The sequence below is a fragment of the Folsomia candida genome, unplaced genomic scaffold, assembly GCF_002217175.1.
Source record: "Folsomia candida strain VU population unplaced genomic scaffold, ASM221717v1 Fcan01_Sc002, whole genome shotgun sequence".
NCBI classification, from domain to species: Eukaryota; Metazoa; Arthropoda; class Collembola; order Entomobryomorpha; family Isotomidae; genus Folsomia; species Folsomia candida.
The window spans coordinates 8,617,668-8,638,299 of NW_019091194.1; the positions used below are offsets into that span (position 1 = coordinate 8,617,668).

Sequence of the window (20,632 nt, forward strand, 5' to 3'; positions counted from 1 at the left end):
ACACTACATCCGTCGACACGGCGAAGAGAGACGAATGCCTGTTGAACCACGTACGTTCGTGTGCACCAAATCCAAGAAGATGAGCTAGGAACACAGAGCAATGGATCTTTTATCGACTCCATTTATCGAGGAGCTCATCACATCATCATAGAACACCATGCACAAAATAACGTGCACAACAGTATGTTCTACAATTGCACTGTCTGGAAATGGTTTGTACAATACATTTGGAATTCAGGGGATGCGTGACGCCAGTTACAGCTCTTGTGCTAAATCTTGGTAATTTTTTTCGAAGACCTTACTTCTGTAGATCTCTGAATCTAAATAGATCTAAATTCTGAATAAATGCACTTGCTCACTCGTCTCACCGTATAAATCAAATCTAAATACGGAATAATTGAATTGGTATCTCACGGAGTCCAAATCGCACTTGATCCTTTTTACGTGTCGTCTACGTACTAGAGAACATTTGAAAACTTGTTTCGTACGATTGCAATGCAAACCCCTAGAGAAATCTAAAAAATGATTTACATAAAGAACAATCCATATTTGCATGTTGTCCACCTAGATATAGAAAAATCATCGAGAAGAACTATGCGCATTCTTATCTTACTTTATTTATAAAAAATGACAAATCAAGAGTTTTTTTAATATTTGGGACAAAGCTCTTGTTTTTGCAAGACGATGAGCACAGGCCCACCACTCATCAGAAAAGTTGTTGCTTGTTACATTGTGGTGCAAAAAGAATGGTGAGATTGCACCATATTGATTTTGTCTTGGTGAATAGAAACACCCAACCAACCCACAGAAGAAATCCATGTTTATCCCTCTTTTAACTTTATCGACATCCTTGAATCCTTAATTTTGCCATGAAATCCACTTTGACCTCCGACATTATCTTTCTCCCAGTCTCAGCTGCACACACGGGACATGAGGGGAAGATGATTTCTAAATAGTAGGTGTTCTTTTTATAGTCACTGTTTAAAGCTCGGGTAAAGAAAATAATGCATGTGGACGCGTGACATAAAAGTAATATGAGCACAAGGAGCACGCCTGCTTCGTATTTATATAGCAACATCATTATTTTATGGATATCACGCTCAAAAGGTATGAAGAGCACTTTTCTAATAAAAACGGTCTCATAAAACTGCGTCAATGAAATGATATCCTTATTGTAAGATTTGAATTCCTGATTAAAATGGGGCAAGGGACAAAACTGTCTCATTTTAAATATCTTCTCTTTTCACTTTTATGGGCGAATTAACTGTGAGCAGTTTTCGCTGATATTAACGTTTTAGTTTTTTCTTTAGATTCTAGGAAATATTTAAGTGAAAAATATTCCGCACAATCGATACATATGAGATTTTCTTCTCATTTTTTCATTCAATTGTAACATTATCTTTAACTAATTCGCCTACACATGCATCGATTAAAATGGAAAAGCACGTTGGCTATAAATACCAACATTATGTACACAAGACGAAACTAGAGACACGAATTCTTCCCCTATTTTTATTTCAATCTTTTTATTCAAGGTCTGACCGACAATGTATGTATATAATTACAAGGTTTATCTATGTCCTAGTTACTGCATGTTTCGCCGAGGAATAGGAAGGTAATATGGTAATACATAGGAGTTCTCTCATTTGCAGCAGATCGTAGACATTAGAGTGTGCGATGCGAAGAGAAATCAAAGATTGCAAGATTGTATTGCTTGCTAGAGGGGAGCAGACGGAAAGACAATACATCTCAACTCAAAATTGGACATTTACCAGAACAGTTGTCTAAGACTGTGGAATAAAAAGCGTATTTTTATTTTTGTCCCAGCCAAACACGTTTTAAATAGATTTTCCATCCTGTGGTTTTGAGTTTCCAATTCATTTCTCTTTGTTCAGATAATGTATGGAATGTAGTAACAGCAATAAAATTGCCAACGCGTACATGTGTGTCGTCAGTAATTTATCATATCCTGTGATACATATGTATATAATTTTTGCCACACTTTGAAAGGAGAGGACATTAATGCACTACCAATTCCTGTTATACTGATCACGCATAGGTCAATGTGTGTACTGATTCTTTTTAGGATAATTCTGCATCCCTCACCTTGTCACCTTCCATGAACAAGCACTGTGTACTCTCATCTACATATTCAGAATTTGCCAGATTACACTGTTTGTTAGCAGGAGTATCATAAATTGTAGTAAATAAGTTCATATACACAGTTTAATTACGGTTGATTGCATATTTAAATATGTAACAAAAAAGACTTCCTCCCATCACATGTCTAAATTGTGCAAATTGAAGTGTTTGAAGAAACAGGCGTCGAATGGGCAATATTCTACAAATTGGCTCATAATTCCAAACAGTATTGTGAAAATCATATCGGTGGAAGTATATAAAAAATCTCCGTCATTTATTCGTATCAGTAATAGTAAGAAATCATACTTGGTTCAATGTTAGGAGCATGGCACGATACGATGAAAATGGTACAAAGACCTTGGCGCAGCTACATAAAGCAAATAAGACAATCGGAAAGTACCTTCTCTTCTGTCTGTGTGTGCCATTGTACGTTTTTAATGAGGTGGAAAGACTCAATAGAGCAGTTTCCGGAGTGAAAGTGAACTAATACACTCCTGTTCTCCTATATGGTGGATAAAATGGAGAATTTAGTGTATTCTTTGGAGCAGCTAAATAATGAAATTGAGTAGGACAGAGAGGCAGTAATTGAGTTATAGGTGACAAATTGGAAGACTGATTGCACTCTCTTACCAACCAATACGTCACTTCAGCCAGTACGACATGCGACGAGAGAGGAGCTTCTTCAGAGTCAGTCAGAATTCATTTACTAATCCTTTAGTCTACATAAATTAAATTTTACGACAAATTCTAGCCATACTGAAAAGATTCCCCGGTAATTCTCCATGTACAATAAAAAGAATTGCAAAAATTTCCAAGTTTTCCATTATGCAGATAAAATATGTAAATCTTTCACACATAAATTTATCATACTTCTAAATGTATAGTAAAAATAAAAATAGCCCGTATTGATTCTGATTCCTATGTTCAATGCATCAACTAATAAATATATTGCTTTTAGTAACTGCCATATCGTTCGCTTATTGGCACTTTAGATTGTTTAGATAAAATCCTACACACACGGCATTAGTCGAAAAACTGTAAGCAGTATTAGTCATGTTTTAGAAAATAAGCAAATTACACACGATCAGAATTTTATATTACGCCACGACTCGTACAGAATAAGTCGAGTCCACAAAAAATGATGATGTGTTCATAATCGACCAAAGAAAATGGCAAAGCTGCACCAAAGCGATACCCACTTTCCCCATCAAGCTGCGTATTTTTCTGTAACACAGTGTTTTATTTATCCGTTAGCCTGGTATTATTTACACGAAGGAAATTATATGATATTTGCGTGTAGGTTTGTAACATGTTTGTACCCAGCACACACGAGAAAGTTATAACGATCATTCGATTTGAGTACAATCATACACTGAACGAATCAAATATCGATTAGAATCTTATGCTAAACTTATAAACCAAACATCATTAATATGTACGTGGATCGTGCCAGGCAGGACAATATTTAGCAATATTTAGCAATTTGCTAAAATGGTTAGGGTAGCTGGATTTTATGAAACACAATCGTAACATCAACTTACAAATGTATTTGGTGTAAACGAATGATAGAAACATACTCGACCAGTGTACTAATGTTTCATTAATGTAAATTGAAGTGTCAGAAAATACTAGTTGGGACGCCCCTTCAAGTAAATACGCATCAGAATTAAACTCATGCAAATTTTTTAGGGAACGATGAACTCAGAAACACTCCTCAGACTCACACATGTTTTTGATTAGATTCATTTCAATCAAATACAAGCAATCTGATTACGCCTGATATTGGACTTTGACATGCAAATATCTATCTCTAAATGAGTATTCGTAACACAATAGAACAGTGTTTTCATGTACTCCAGGGAAATTCATTGCTTCGGATCAGACACACACATTTAAGTACAACGGTAACTGTAGATAAATTAATATTTGTAAGCCACGTTTAAATTAAACTTACAGAACGCATATAGACAAAGTATGACTAATTTTTATTGTGTTATGATGGGTATTTTTAGCAATGTACATACATATGATTGTAAAGTTAGGGATTGGAGGGAAAAAATATATGATAAGCAATAGCTGCGTACATGCATCCTTGCATGCGTACCTATCTAGCCAACGGTGACTGTACTAATGCATATATTTATGAAGGTCTTTCTCTGGGCTAAGGATATGAAAGTTGGCAAACAGAGCAGAAACGAATGGATATTTGCTCTCGTAATGGGTTATCGATTAATTTCAATTTATAGTCTCGTTCATTTTTAATCTTAGTGGTCGTGCAGGTAAAGTCTAGCTCATTCTAGTTTGTTCGTACTACTTCGTTAAATATTAAGTAAGTGGGAATCCATTACGGTCTGATAATGTCAGTGTGACAGTAATTATCGCAAAATTCTCAGATATTATTACATTTATCCTCAATGTGTGTAAAGTGGAATGATGGCAGTGTCAATATATTGATATTTAGACAGAGTTGAAAGAAAAATCCGAGTGAAAAGTTTTATGCTAATTTTGGCAAACAGAAATGATGCCTGCAGCCAACTTCCGCATTCTTCCTCTTTGTCATGATATTCTCAAAGATTTTTTTGCTAATTGACATCTGCAACTGACATCGGCTCAACCTCAAGTCTTTTACTGTCTGTCTACCTATATATTTGTCTACTGTATAACACACTATAATCTTTTGAAATATCTAATGGAGCAATTCACTTGCATTCCTCACCCATCAGTGTCACATGACAATCCTGGATGCTAATTATTACGGTATGCATTAGGACTTCTCACAAGTCATGGGTCTCGCTGCGTATGTGTTTCGTCTCCACAGCGTGACTGACAACTTAATCCGTTTCACATAATGGGATACCAATTTAAAAGCAATTTTAGCATATGTAGAAAATTTTGTAAATTTTTGCTAAACAAACAGCTATAAATCTGCGTCTGAAAGGTTACGCATCTGAATGCAGGTTAGTTTTGCCAAGCTATAAACCCAGCAAGTATTTACTTAAGTATGGGGAAGTAAATAGACAAAACTTTGATTAAAATCATTTTCCCCAATTACTTTTGACTGTGAGTCTTCCTATATAAAAAAATACGTTTGCTTCTAATTGTCTTTGACCAAACAGGACAACAAGATGTGATTAAATCTGTCACGCCTAATCGTACCGTTGACGTTAACAAATAACCAAAAAGGAACAATTGTTTTTTTGCCTTATTGCAAAAGTTACTCGAATTTATTTCATCACATTTCACACGCTCCTTCTTTCCGGAGCCGTATTGTTGCTCGTAAACCTGTACTTACTTCAGGCGGTAGTCAAGTCAGGATTAAGGTGGCTATAACGTCCTAGAACAAGAGATGTCTGAAAAGAGCTTATGTGAGTAGTAACCAAAAGCTTCGAAGGTTTAATCGAAGAATCTGTCGTTACTGGGAGTCTTTAGGTGAATAATTGTGCACACCGCGAACAAACACACGTTGTTTCATGTTCCACTTTCATTATTCGGCTCGTATTGTTGTGCCAAAAACGACGACATATTTAGAATGTGACTGTAAGAGTTGGTTAATTTGTGACTGTAATGTGAGCCTCAAAAGAAGCAGGGGAGGCTGAGCAAATGTTGTCAAAGGGACATTCACAGAAATTACATATGTAACAAAATATCACAGAGCAAGATAGTCATCATTTCGTGTCGGGTGACAATTAGTCCTGTTCTCACAAACATAAATAAATGTATGAACTGCACTCGAATACAGTGGTTTTTAGATTGCATTTACCTTTTATTCCCTTCAAAAGATTGTCTCTCATGGGCCCTCAATTTGATTTTGATTCAAAGTAAGGATTCACGGAAGGGTCAATTACAACCCATCTACGTATAAATCGTGCTCATGGGTCTCCATTTTATTCTGCAAACCGAGTTGCAGTAAATTTTAGATTCAATTCTCTCTGCCTTCATCTTCTTCTCCTGCCTTCGTGCCGTATAGCTGGGAATGGCGTCTCCTTTTTTTCGTTTGATTTACGCAAGAAGCACACAAAGACGAGATAACAAGGGGAAGGAAGAAAGGTGGGAAAAGTGCCACCACCACCGCCAACAACTTTCCTCGTGTAAAGAGAGCAGTCAAGGTGAGGGAGGAGATGAGCTCACCATTTGAGCTCCACGCTCGCTTTCTCCCAATGTGATCCCCCCTCTCTCTTTGCACAACCCGTGCGGATGGTGAAAGTGGAGGCTAATAACAAAGCAACAAATTGCTGGAGAAAGTTTCACATGAAAAGGAAGAAACTTTGCTTGCGGGTCTTCTTCTAACCAAGACAAACTCGTATTTTATTATTTTCTCTGTTATTTCATTTCTTTGTCATCGTGGTGGTAGTGGCAGTGTTGGACGGAGGAGCATGTTCAAAGACCGGCTTGTCTCCAATTCCTTTATTCAAGTTTAAAGTTTCAATGGGGAAAGTCGGAGTAGGAAAAATGCAATCGGGTTTGATTATAGAATTCTTCATATGACACGAACAGCCATAAAATTTCATTATTCTGATCAAGGTGGTAAAAGCATTTTTCTTTAGTAATTTTATTTGGAAATGGGATAATTGAAACACGAAACAAGTATGAACTCCGTTAAAAGTTGGATACGATATTTATGGGGATGTGTGGGCGGGCGTTAAAAAGTGGGAGGGTGAAAATTCAGTCTACTTGCAATGTAACATTTCTGCTTGTAAGCAATACCAGTTTACAGGTTAAATTGAATATTTTTCTATTTATTTTCTGATTCTAAAAAAATTAGGTTACAGAACTCAATAAATAACGTCATATTACACACAACTTTGGCCGTTATATTTTTCGCACTTAAGCAAAATGTGTGTATGAAAAGCTTGGTTTCAGCACTACATTATTTATGTCGTGTATTTAGAGACGAGAAATGTTAATAAAATTACCATAATTTACGTAGATATTGAAGTTAATAGATTCGACGAGCATTGCCGTGCACACACACCAGTTGCTTGCTGCATACTCGGTTCCGATTTCATTTTGATCCCTGAGGGAATTCTTGTTCCACTTGATTTATTTGCACTGTCAGTGAGATAATTGAAATGTGGTCCTTACACTCCATTGCTCTTCGAAAATGCCGTGTTTCGCTTTGATAGCACCACTTAACGTGACTGCGTGGTTAATTAATTACGTTAGCGGAATTAATTTTCTGGGGAATAAAGTATATATTTTATGAAAGCGCATTTTTCTTAGTGAGGCAAATACCTAATAACGAAAAAATTATTCTTAGTGAGGCAAATACCTAACAACGAAAAAATTACTAAGTATGCATTTGACCCACCCCAAAAAAGTGACCATCTGCGATATCTCAGTCATTTTTCAACCGATTTTGATGAAATTTTGCACCGATTATTGTTACATAATATAGAAACGGGATCTGATCCGACTAAGGGATTACGTGATCTTGACCGGAATTATGGGCAAAAATGTAGCCTTAGAAACACATTTGTAATTATTGCTAGTTACTAGCAAACTTTATCAAAAGTTTGATACCCACGAATTGTAGGGCAGTTTATCCCGAAAATTTTAAGTATAAATATATCAAAATCCGTTAAGAATTTGCTTAGTTATTCCAATTTGAAGTTCAGAAATTCCTGCTCGTGCTACGAATCATTGCCATTGACAACGACGCAAGACTAATAAATTGAAAACAAATTACATTCAAAACTGTAAACAGCATAACTAATTCCCGACAAGAACCAAATCATGATTTCACGCCGTTCCCACGCGGGAAATGACCAAAGAAAATACGCTACAAATGAAAATTCGTCCAGCGCAAATTCGACTGGGGTGTCCCGCGTGGGGTGCCCACGTCTTCCCCATTCCGATCCCACTTAGTACTCGTGTATATTTTATGCAACAACTGCGCAGTTTTCGCGAGGGACACCCCCTCTTTTCCCACTCTGTTCCCACACACTACTTCATGCATAATAAGTTGTACAAAGTTTCAAATTGCAAACAAAAATTTATTTCAAATCCATTTGCACCATTGGAATACAAATACAAACATTAGGATTATCAATACTAAACGGTAATACAACGTATTTGGAAATAATATTGTTAACGTTTATAGTTTTTAATCCTCTAAAATTACTTAAATTAATTTCATATATAGCTAGACTTGAACTAACAATGGGATAATATTTCACCAATTTTTTGGAAATCAAAGTCCTGCAACTAACTAAGTTTTGTGATAAAATTTGAATAACTTGAATTATTTCTCCTGTAGAAAGTAAAAAATAGCAATCACTTCGATAAGACGATACTATAATATTATCTTTAGTGTATATTTTTACTATCATTTTCTTGGTCATAAATTTAGAGTTAACGCATTCTGACCTGATTCCCAAGCAATTCTCTTTTTCGTGTGCGCGTTTAGCAACCTGCTCAATTTCATACCCGTTTCCACGAATCATCCTTCTCATTTGCCCTAAAAAATTTTCAAATGGAAATGCGCTGACATTATCTAGATTTCCGTAATAAATACTATCATCTGCCACATGGAGTAAGGAGTGAACATTATAGCTCATAAATGTGCTGCCATACAAATCATTGCTTTTGTCAACAAACTTTCTTAACATTAATTTAGCTATGCTATTAAATTCCACAATATGAGCTTTACTAGACAATAGTATAAATGTTGCAGAATGTAGCAAAAGAAAGTGTTTGTAGAGATTAGCAGGTAAATTACCTTTCAAAGCTACAGGACCTACATACAACAGAAACTGACGGAATTCTGTAGCTTTGAAACGGTGTAAATCCTTAAATGATCGGGGTTTACGGGCAAACTCGGAAGGAACCAATTTAGAAATATTTACTAAGTAAGAAGAAATGTTATTAAAGATTCTACTTTGAAGTCGAGTAACAAGAGGACCAGATTCCCAAGTGTACAATAATTTACGCATCACTCCTAGACAAATTAGATGCATATAATCAAGCACTATGTTAGACACTAAACCTATGTTTACAGACAAAAGCGGCGAATCCCCAACGTGATGATCAGGATCACATTTTGACCGAAATCCTATATCATTCCGTAACGGGGAGTTGGAATTTACAAAAACCAGTCTGTTTTGGTAGTAATCTCCTTCTTCTTCACAACGCTCGCACCCATGATATCCCGTGTGCCCCTTAATTACTTTGATCATACTACGGGCTGGAGCGTCAGCAATCACGCAACTAATTCGAAGAAAATAAGTAACACTATCTACCGTAAATCCATCATTTTGTAAAATTTTAACTTCTTCTAAAAATTGTTTAAAAAATTCCTGTACGTCAGACGGTTTACTTTCCCCACTATAAAGTGCAACCATTTTAGGCTCTTTACATTTTGACTGGTCTAATCTAATTAGTATTGGCCACATTTGGCGGCTACTACTTTTAACAATTGGAATACCGTCAGTTGAAGTACTTATTGTAAGGAGTTTTTTAGTAATAGTATTAAAATTATTAGCCCAGTTAACTACCAAAGGAATTTGGGACTCTGCCAGCCCATTAGATATTTCATTCTTAAGAAAATCTAAAATACCAAAATAAACAAACTTTCCATCCCCCAAAGGATTAACTAAAATACGCCTAGGAGTAGATAGAAGAGTTTTTGAGGATTTTGGGAGCTCACAATCAACATACGGGTTTAAAATTTTAAGCAAAGAGGAGGTGGCAGTATGAGTAATATTATACTGTACTGCCCACCTTGCTAACTTACTAGTCAAAATCGGCTCATCAATATCGCTAATTTGATGTCTAACATTACTATCTAAATATAAAGAGGATTTCTGGCATTCATAACTATTTACATTAAGATCGGAAGAACTAGAGACATGTTCTTCATTAATAGATTCGTCTGTGGTAGATTCACTTCGAATTTCCATCTGCGACAGAAGTTTCTGAACCTCCTGCCGTATCACTCTTCTTTTTCTTTGATACATTGCGAGAGCGAATCCGAGCGCCTGGTCCTTTCTTGTCGCGAGTGTCCCTAAAATAATTTTGAATAACTCGCTCGATCTTCACAATTTCAGTATTGTATGCAGCCTCGCATTGCCTTGTTGCAGCTAAGAAATAAATAAAAAATATTAGTGTATTTTCTAGCATACATACTAAACAAATACAAATGAAAAGCTTGATTAAATGATTCATCATATACCAACAACTTTATCGTGTAGTTCCAACGCAGAAAAAGAGCGTTTATTCAATGTTCCACCTCCCGTATAATTGAACTGTCGTCCTAAAGTTGAATCAAATAGTTCTGATAAAATTCGGCGGGTGACCTTGGCTGATGTTTCCCCACCCCATTGAGAGAGAAATTCAATCTGAAATTTAAGTGTTAAAAATTGAAAATTTTTATCTTGAAATATAATACGCGACAGCATAATAAATAAATATTAAGTAGTATTTATTCGCACCAAATCTAATGAGTTTTTCTCGTCGGCCAAAATCCATAATTCCAACTGATCAATTTCACGTTGTTCACGGAATGGTAAACTGAACGGAATTTCGACAACTTTCTTTGACGGATTTACTACCTTCGAGCGACGTAGAAGTTCTGCGACATCAGTCTTCAGCTCAGTCAGCAATCGTAGCACCAGCTCCTCAAAAGTTTCTGTAAAACAGTTATTTTACCGTAATTCAAATATTGTATCAAAAATAACTGTTAACTTTTACAATTTATTGTGACCATCACCTTTTGGTCTAGGACGCACATCAGAAAATAATACCCGTCTTGTTTTGTCCGACGTAAACTTAGAGACTGGAGTCAAGCTAGGTCTTGGGTGGATCAAGTTTTGTAATGATTCGTTCTCTAAATGGTGTGGAAGGCTGGTCGTAGTTGTTGCAATTTCTTGAGCATCTGATGTTGAGCATTTTCTTGTAAATCCCCACGAGAATTCTGCGCGGATGCGTATTCAGAATATTTATGCGTGCAAATTATCTTTGCCCCATGCATTTTCCACACGAAAAATTCGCCCAAACCCCACATATTTTCTTTGCCCACGTCAAATCCACGCACCCACACGAAACCCATTCATTTCCCATACAAACCCCACGGCATGTTCTTGTCGGGTTGTTTCTTTAACATGCTTGGTAAACTGCGTGAAATTGTTGTTGGTTTTGCACCTCCAGATCAGGTCTTTTGGTATTTAGTAATCTAGGCCGGACATTTTGACCAAAATGATATAAATCGGTTAAGAAATAACGGATTTATTCAATTTTAAACACCCAGAATTTAATAAAATTATTCCGGATCAAACTACTGAAAAGGGGTAGTGCAATGCAGTCATCCAATGGACAATCTAATTCCCCAATTAAAAGTTATAAATAAACAAGGTCCCTAAAAAGGGGAAATCTTAGTGAGGGAGTGCAATCACAACTAATAAATAAAATTAGATTGGAGAATTTTTGCATCACCGCTCTCGGTACCATTTTTATTACTGGAAGCATTAATCGTGTAAATAGAACACTTGCTCCCTCAAAAGGTTCGATGATTTTGCATAGAGTAGCCAAATTAATATATGAAGTTGAAATTTGTATATTTTTTTAAACAAATACGTAGCTCAGAATTATTTAGCCATTATATCTTACATATCTACCTCAGTTAATTTAACCCACTTCTCGTTCACTACACAGTAAAAATGTATTCCTTCCTCAATTTATTCAATAAAACTAAGAATTCATGCGTATGCAAAGAAAAATTTATACTGCATCCAGTAAAAATGGTACCGAGAGCGGTGATGCAAAAATTCTCCAATCTAATTTTATTTATTAGTTGTGATTGCACTCCCTCACTAAGATTTCCCCTTTTTAGGGACCTTGTTTATATACGTAAGTACGTACATGTATTTAGCTTCATATCGCACTTGTAAGCACGTTACTGCGCTTTGCTATATTTGGTATTTGAGCAGTATTATCTCGTAATTTATTCACTGTAGAAGAGCATTACAAATAGAATGCAAATTAAATTCAACCAAATCGAGTAACCAGAAAGTCCATGATCTATTCTTGATACTGATAAGTAGGTCTATAGCAAGTGACGCTAACATAACATAACCCTTAGACTTCAATTTCCATCCAAGTCAAGGAATTTATAAATAAATTAGCTAACTGATGTTACATCAGAAGGATGGATAAACTTTTAGTCACGTGGATTCAACATTATTCAGTTTACCTTGCATTTCAATGGAACTTGTTCTATTCGTTCCTAAAATCTTCACTTACGCCAACCTGCTTTCACTGCATTTGTGGTTGATACATTTCATCAAAATGAGTAAAGTTACAATTGAACAATTTAGGTTGGCGTTCCAAAATCTCTTGAGTAGACGTTTATATAGTATCTAGTCATATGTACAAGGTAGTAAATATATTTGTGAAATCATTGTGACGTGATATGATGCCAGCGTCTCTAGACACAATATTGCAGAAAATGTGAATGTGAATTGCTCGAAAGAATTTTTTGGCTTTTAGTAGTAAGGGACCTATAATCAATATTGCCCCGCGGTTGTTGTGCTTGTTCCAAGTTTTGAGAACCATAGACATTGATTTGATAACCCAAGATCATGTTTGCATTCCGATCTATCTAGATGCGGACCATAATGGAAAGAATTACTGGGAACATTCATCCCATATATACTTATATGACGCTCTGAGCTTTTATGTCCGTAGGACGATACGCCAAGGAGAAACTATCTATAAAATCTATAGTCTAGGGATTATTAATTCATAAATACGTTTTAGCACACAAGATCTCGCCATTTGGCGTGACACTCTGTCCGGAGTCGGTATCATTGTCACCACCACGGCATCAAGGAACGGCAGGCAGGCAGACAGACAGATTCAACTAATGCCAGATTTGTCTTCTGGTTGTATTGCTGCTCTTTGAAACTTCTCGCATCCGCAGAGTCAGGAGCTCGGGGTGGTTGTCGAAATCAATCTATAAAACATTATTTTCAACGTCCCTGGCTACGGTGGGACGCTAATAAGAATTGTGTGATTCCTTCTTTCAGTTAAATCCTCAGAATTGACTTTGTAGACATGATGAGCATACACGTAGGTATGTACATATGCACATTTGAGTATTATACACTCCTAAGTATTGCACATTTCACCACGTTTATCGAAATGAACAAGCTTTACTTTTCCTGATGCTCCGACAGGGAATGGATTTATGTGCATCGTGTAGATTGAATCTTTCAATACAAGTTTACCTTGAGTTCAATTGAAGTATATGGAACTCAATGAGCTTAATTAAATCCATTCATTACATGTGTCTTCTGTTTTATGGGGAATGTATGTGTGTAGGTTTGGGAACTTTGGATTCAATGATAACATAGACCCACACGCGGTAATGTGAAGATTTCAGTTCACTCGCTACATGGAGTGCAAATTAAACAGGAAGCGGAGGTTTTATTTTCTGCACGCTGTGGTTTGTTGAGCAGAATTATTTCAGCAGAAACACATCGTCCTAATTATTAATTTGGAATGACGTCAATCAGCCAAAGGGACATTTCTGACTCTTTTGGTCATGCACACATAATGAAAACATTCAAGTGCAAGTGAATGCCGTCCAACATTCATTATGGAGAAAGCTTTCTTTTTGTATAATTTTCCACCGCTCTTCCATGACCTATCTCTGCAATTTTGTATAGCACAGCATCATAAATATCACATTCGTAATCCTTATACAAGAGTGTACAAGGACAGCTTTCTTTCACTTTTATTGCAATGATAGTGAGCCTTAGTTAGTGATATATGTGGACATGCGCGTGTACATAGGGGACATGTATACAGGGTATAAATACGTACGTACATATATCATGGTTTCAATTGTCTAACTGGTTTTTTGACTACCTGGCTAGACCGAAACACTCAACTTTAACGACCCAGGTAATGTCTCTGATAATGTAATCAATTATGGGAATGAACATTCTTCTTTCATATTTTAGAGAGGTAGACTCTTGACCGAGAGGAGTGTGCTTTAGTTCCTTGATCTGTCGGAAATGCCTACTTATTTATGTAGGGAAATATTTAAATGTTTGTAGGTGAGGGTTCAATGTTATGCGTCTCATTTCTAAAGGTGATGTAGTCTACAATTATTACATTAGATAGCATAGATTTTACTAATGTGTCGATTGCTGTAGATTTTACGAAAATTTTATATATCTCCAAATCCAAAATCTCAATCGCCTTAATTCCTCATTCCTGTCATTTTCAGCGTAAATTTTCTGATGCTTAACTCGTATTAGATCTTTTTAATAGACGATGTCACTCATTGCCATGTCATAAAGAAGTCAGAATAGGTCCTTATAAGCGAACTTTGAAATGCTCGCCGCAACACCGAGGTTTATTCGGCGAACTTGTGTCTGCTCTCCTTCCATCATTCTACAAGTTTTGTCTTCTTACTTTCTGGTAACTAACTTTGACTTTGATCTGCTCCACTCCTAATGGACTTTATGTGGACTCAAACGCAGTGTTTGTCGAGCACGAAATGAGAGCTAAATTGAACTCTTGCTATTACCTGAATTTCTACTTTTCATGAAAATGCAAAAGACAATGCTCACAAGATATCTACTCGAACGAAAGTGCACCTTCATGACAGAAATCGATACATTTCTTTCGAGTATTGAGTAGATTGAGCTTTTGAATAAATGAGCTTCATATTTGTGTGTATGCATATACGCAAAGTATTATTTTGCGTTATGTGAAACTCATATATACGCAGCTAATACATATATGCATGCATCTTTTCAGCAACAATTTTATACCTTTGGTAGTCACTCAAAGTCAAAAGTGTACACTCCACATGCATATTTAGCTACCAACTTAAAAAAATTAATTTTATCGTTATAAATGTCAAGGATTAATAGTCTCAGGTTTAACATATGTACATGTTTGCCACAGGAGAAACACGCGATTATTGAGACCAGTAGAACATGAAATATAAATAAATGTATCCGCAAAATAGAAATTTTACATCCCGCGTTCTCAATTAAAAGTTATCCCTGCAAAATGCTGGCATATTTAATGAATGTATTCAACAGACACGAAAATTGCATTCTGTCAAAGTTCAGCCCAAATCCAATATTGTCTTCAAACTGGTTGGTGGTCTCTTATTTGGCATTTTGTATTTAACCCCACATAACGTTCGCAATACCACCAGCCACCAGTGCAATATAGGGAAAATATCCTTTCTCCACCCCATTTCGCACAGGATTTTCCCTTGGCGTGGTTATAATTAGCTATTTATGTGTAGTGAACATACATACGTTCCAGCTCTTTTGAGTCCTACTTAACAACACTACTTGTCAATTTATTTCACAGTTTAGGTTGGTTTCGTTAGTTCATTCAAGTTTGTTTAAATGTTTGGCCTTACTGGTGCTTTCTGCTTCCTGTGATTTTGTATATGTGGCACTTAGTTTTTACTGCCGACGTAAAGTAAAATAGTGGATTTTGCAAGGCGTTTTTAGTGTGCGCATAATGGCAAGAGTTCCATACATATTGTGTTTTATACTTCATCATTCATTGCAGTACTGAGGAGTAGACAAATTGAGTAAAACTAACTAAGGAAGTTCAACCAAACTTGTGAGCAGGCTTGTGTTTTGGTTCCTTAGTGAAAGTCAGTTGGGTGGAATTGGTACTGTGGGAATTTGAACATCGGACGAAATAGTTTAGCAAGCCAATACGTCCCACACATGTCTGTATTACCACAAAATAGCGAATACCACTGCTTCACATAGACGTAAAAAGCGACAGACAGACAGGTTATTCCAAGAACGACGTACATGTATGTAGTTTGGTGGTACATATGCTCTGTAAACGGTAAAATTCACTGTCTGTGTCGTATACCAGCATTAGTGGTTGTTTTACAGTATTCTGAGCCCAATTTTTGTTATTGTGTTGTGACTTTCATTTTTCTGTCAGTGTTTATGTCCTTCACTTCAGTCCTCAATCTGTGGGTGTGTATGTAGATTATTTAACACGTTCGTCGATGTTTACTCGCACACATATTAAGAACGAATGCACTCTCCAATTGTCTTTTGACATTTTTGTGGCATTTATGAAGCTGATGTCTCAAGAAAACTAAACATGTTAAATATGTAACATGTAATTGTCTTGCTTTGTCTAATACCAATTTCGTGAATTCGCTTTGACCCAAATATTCCTCAATCAGTATGCTGTGCTGTGCGCTAAAAAATTGACCATGAATGCGTACTAACTAATCCTAAGTATGTTAACTCTTCAATATATGTGAAATCTAATATCCCAAGTTACATACAATGGATATTTGCTTTCTTTGGCTTGAAAAAAACTTGTGTGGACTACATGTGGATTCTTAATTTTCGTCAAACAGTATAAGGTTGAGAATTAATTGAAATAACCCCTAAAAAAATAATGTGCACAGCAAAACTGCCCCTAATTTAAACCCTACGACATAACCAGTATTGCAAAAACTACTATTACGAAATGATTACTGAACTCAATAGAAAATTCGAGTCAGGATCACGTGAGGTGGGACCAAGAGTAATTTTTAGCCATAATTTTTTTCTAACCTGATAATTAATCAATATCTACTCTCATCCAAGACACCATAATCTGGTCCTAGTAACTAAACGTAGCGCAGACTACGGCGTACTTAAGAAGGAACCCTGGGGTAAAAGTACTTTAAATAATAAAACGCTACTGGTAAACCAAGTCACGTAGCTGACAACGGTTTATGAAAGCAAAGCTTTTAGTAGAGAAGGATCAGAGTGTGTTGAGTGGATGAACTGCACATGTATTCACCTTCTTCATTTTTACTTTTACTTAGATATGTATGTACCAACCACGATCGCCAACTTTCATAATGAGGTGCTTTCTTTTTATCATGAAATAAGACTTTTGTTTATATCTCCAACTTTATTGCCTACGAACTGGTACATTTATACAGAAACTGAACCTTACAATGAGTACTTAGTACTGCCTACCAGCGTCGAAAAGCTACGTAGAAAGTCGTGGAAATGAACATTTGTCAAAATATACAGTTATATTATACGAGTTGTGACGTAAAATGTCAATTTTCTTTCTTGGTTTTAAAGCTCAGGAAGGGAGTTTGTGACTGACATACTCACAGATGTTGATGCCCTTTGCCCTATGCCAACCGTTGAACCCTATGCTCAACTGTTGACATTAAAAAATTCACCAAAAATCCTATTTTTACCCGATTTTAATGATTTTCAAATTTGTTTTTATAATATCCGACATCAATCTCAATTTTTGTATATCTTTCTTAATAATGCCGGGACTATGTCTTCGAAAAGTTTAGCTTAATATTGAATGTAATAAAGCAACTATCGAATTTCAGCTAAATGCTAAAACTATGCAAATCCGATCAAAATTGGATTTTGGCAAAACAGGGTGTTTTTCGTGGTTTTGGCCACTTTGAGGGGGTGTGGCAAGTTGGGACGTAGAGTAAAACCCTCTTTCACTCGCCTAGTACTACAAAATGTCCAAAGGGCATCAAAATCTGTGAGTCTGTCAGTCGCAAGTTATCCTCCTCAGTGTCGCTGTCATTAGTGTCATTCATTCAGAGGCGGAGAGGACGCGAGTTTACTTTGTGGGTAGGTAGCGTCAACCCACAGGCAGTAATCATCGTAAAACAAGAGAAATATGGACTTTAATTAAGATTTTAGTTTAATGCTGATGGACATGAAATGGCGTGAGGGGATGGATGAAAACAATCAAGGGAGCTTACACTTTACTCAAATATGATGAAAGTGCAGGATTCTTTATGGAAGAGAGACCATTATTTCGTCCAACTCTAAAAATCTTCTTATCCAACATGTTTACCAAAGCGAAGATGGCCTTGAGGAAAGTTTGCTTTACTGTTTCTATTTGTTTTGACAAAATTAAATTACACTGCGGCGGCCTGGTCTTCTGAGCAAATTGAATTTACTTTGTTTTGTCTCTCCTCCCGATAGAATGATGGAATATTTTTGAATATTGTGTGGTAAACGTGGTTAAGATGAAAATGTGAATGATGTGCATAGCTAACAGTTGCCAAACTGTTGACAGTCATCGATCCTAAAAATTGAATTACAATATGCACATTATGTAGTTTGCTGAAGGGATAAAAAACATCCGCATCTCAAAAAAACACCCCTTATTTTGTCGGATGTAGAATTTGAAACACATGAGTTGTAGATAATATTATTTTCCTCTGAGTTTACATACATTTCTGTTAAAAATGCTATGTACAAGTTTTGTCAGAATGTCCGTTGATGAGTCATTAAATTTTTCATATTACTCATCTACTTGAATCTGAACTACTTGATGATACCTCTTAAATTGTGTTTAGACTTTGAGAAACTGCATGGGCAAAATATGTTGAAGAATTGGATTTGTTCAGTATGTGTATACATATTTATATGTATGTATATGTATACCAGATGCCTTCTTTATCCATACTTACCCATCACAGTTTAATTTCCCCCACATACACATGACTAGACTGTTCACTCTTACTTTTAGTGCTTACTGATTACATTGAATATGCGACGATGAAGTACTTTTAGAGGAGGAAGGAGGAAATAGGTCGTGAAAATCCCATACTCACCGCCTGCTTGTCCCGTCGTCGGTTTTGGCATTAGTTCAGCAGAACAAGATCTCACTCTCTCTCTCTCACTTTCTTCCTTACTCAATTACTCGGGCCCTGTCTCATGTGAATACGCGTATGTCGCGTTGGGTGCGACAAAACAATGTTCATTTTTAAGAACTATCAACTCATGATCTAATTAACAGCAGCAGCTCGTAATTGAATAAGCAAGCATTGTAGGAAAACAGAGCCTTTTAGTCTACAGTAAGTCTCCTTTATGGTAGTGAAATGCTCCGTAATTTTGATATCTTCATCCTCAATTAACGTGATATGGTCTTGATAAATCTAATTGACATGCGTTGACTGAATCGAGGAGCTACTTTAATTTGTGTGGAGATAATTCGTGTTTCTAAATAATTTCATGATCCGGAAGCAATCTAATGACAAAAATCTTGCACTTGACGCAAAACTGAGCGTACAACATGGTTACTGATATTAAAATCTATGCACATGTCTAAATATATATACACTCTGTTCTGCCCTTGCTACTTGATCTTATTCCATATTTTATAATTAAGTTGACAAACCAGGATCGAAACAAATAAAATATGAAAATAAAGGTCTAGTGAAATTGTCCGTTCGATAATTCTATATGAGTGCTATTAGAACTGATTTATTTGTATACCATCTTATAAAAACCTTCATATGTATATAACTTGTAATTTTAATGCGGACTTTCTCTCAAGCGAATATGCATGCATTTGAACTTTGGAGGTTATGAAAACTTGAGCAATAAACTGGGTATCGAAACTGAGCGTTCAATCAAAAGGAGTTGTGAAACTAATGCTGATGAGGAGAACCAGAACTGGGAAACACATATTCCAAGTTAAATTGTGAATAATTTCGGGGAAATTTATGAAGCCATTTACTCCGTTAGCTATGAATAAATGTGCATACAAACCTTACGATAGTTCATTCGTAATAGCGGTGTCATTATATATAATTGCAGGACCACTGGGAAACTATATGGCCAATGCCTACTGAAACTGCTGCTACGTTAGGATTTAACTGTATTGATGTGCTGGATATTTATTTATTCATGGACGAGATCTTTGACCGATTAAGTTTGTCCGTCGATGAGGATGATAATAACAATGCATCAAGATAAGAGTTAAACCCATTTCAACTTCGTCATACATTCGTTTTTTTTGGGAGGACAAAAATAACACCGAGAGACAAAAAATACACCGGATTCATCCTTCGTCGGCTGCCGACTTCCAAAAGTCTACAACCATTCACCTACATAAATTAACGTTCCGTCCTGCTAGAAAAAGTAAGTTTGGCATCTGTTCTGAACGGGATTTAAATAATTGGTTTTTAATTTCAATCACCATGTTCAATTTCAGACCATGGAGAAGGTCCACCTCAGTAATACTGATTCTGAAGATAGTGAAAATGTCCATCTTCGAAGTCAAAGCTAGTATTAAGACAGTAATTATAAACGACATAGGAAAATCGTCTCGGTGCTTAAAGACTATACATAATCATTGTCATACTTATCATCAAAGTGTGTGCCACGTGGCTTAGTTAAGTGATTGTAATAGTTTGACAATTATTGTAAAATTATGGGCCACCCCAGGAGTTGGCTCTTGGGCAACGGCCAAAGTAGACGAATGATGTCCCTGCAGACGTTACTGAGCATATTGCTCTTTGCGGTCCTGGCATTTGCAAAGGGTTACAACGCTCAAGAGACCGCAACAAATTCTACAGATGATGATGACGACGACGACGAGGGAAGATGCGACCCTGGTTTGGTTCTACCCGTGTGGTTACCACAAGATGATCTCTCAACGGGTATGTGCATGCAAATTATCGGTATGTACGGGCATGCATGTTGATAACACT

At 36.3% G+C, this 20,632-nt stretch overlaps 1 protein-coding gene across 4 annotated transcripts in view; it reads left to right on the plus strand.

Moving 5' to 3' along the window:
• The window catches only part of LOC110845257 (sodium/calcium exchanger 3), a 40,108-nt gene that overhangs the window by 7,644 nt on the left and 11,832 nt on the right, over positions 1-20,632 (plus strand). For all 4 annotated transcript variants that reach the window (XM_035848768.1, XM_022091644.2, XM_035848769.1 and 1 more), the window contains exons 2-3: positions 19,737-20,060; positions 20,134-20,581. In XM_035848768.1, coding sequence (XP_035704661.1) covers positions 20,353-20,581 — 229 coding nt within the window. In that variant the 5' untranslated portion in view covers positions 19,737-20,060; positions 20,134-20,352. The remainder of the gene's footprint in view (positions 1-19,736; positions 20,061-20,133; positions 20,582-20,632) is intronic.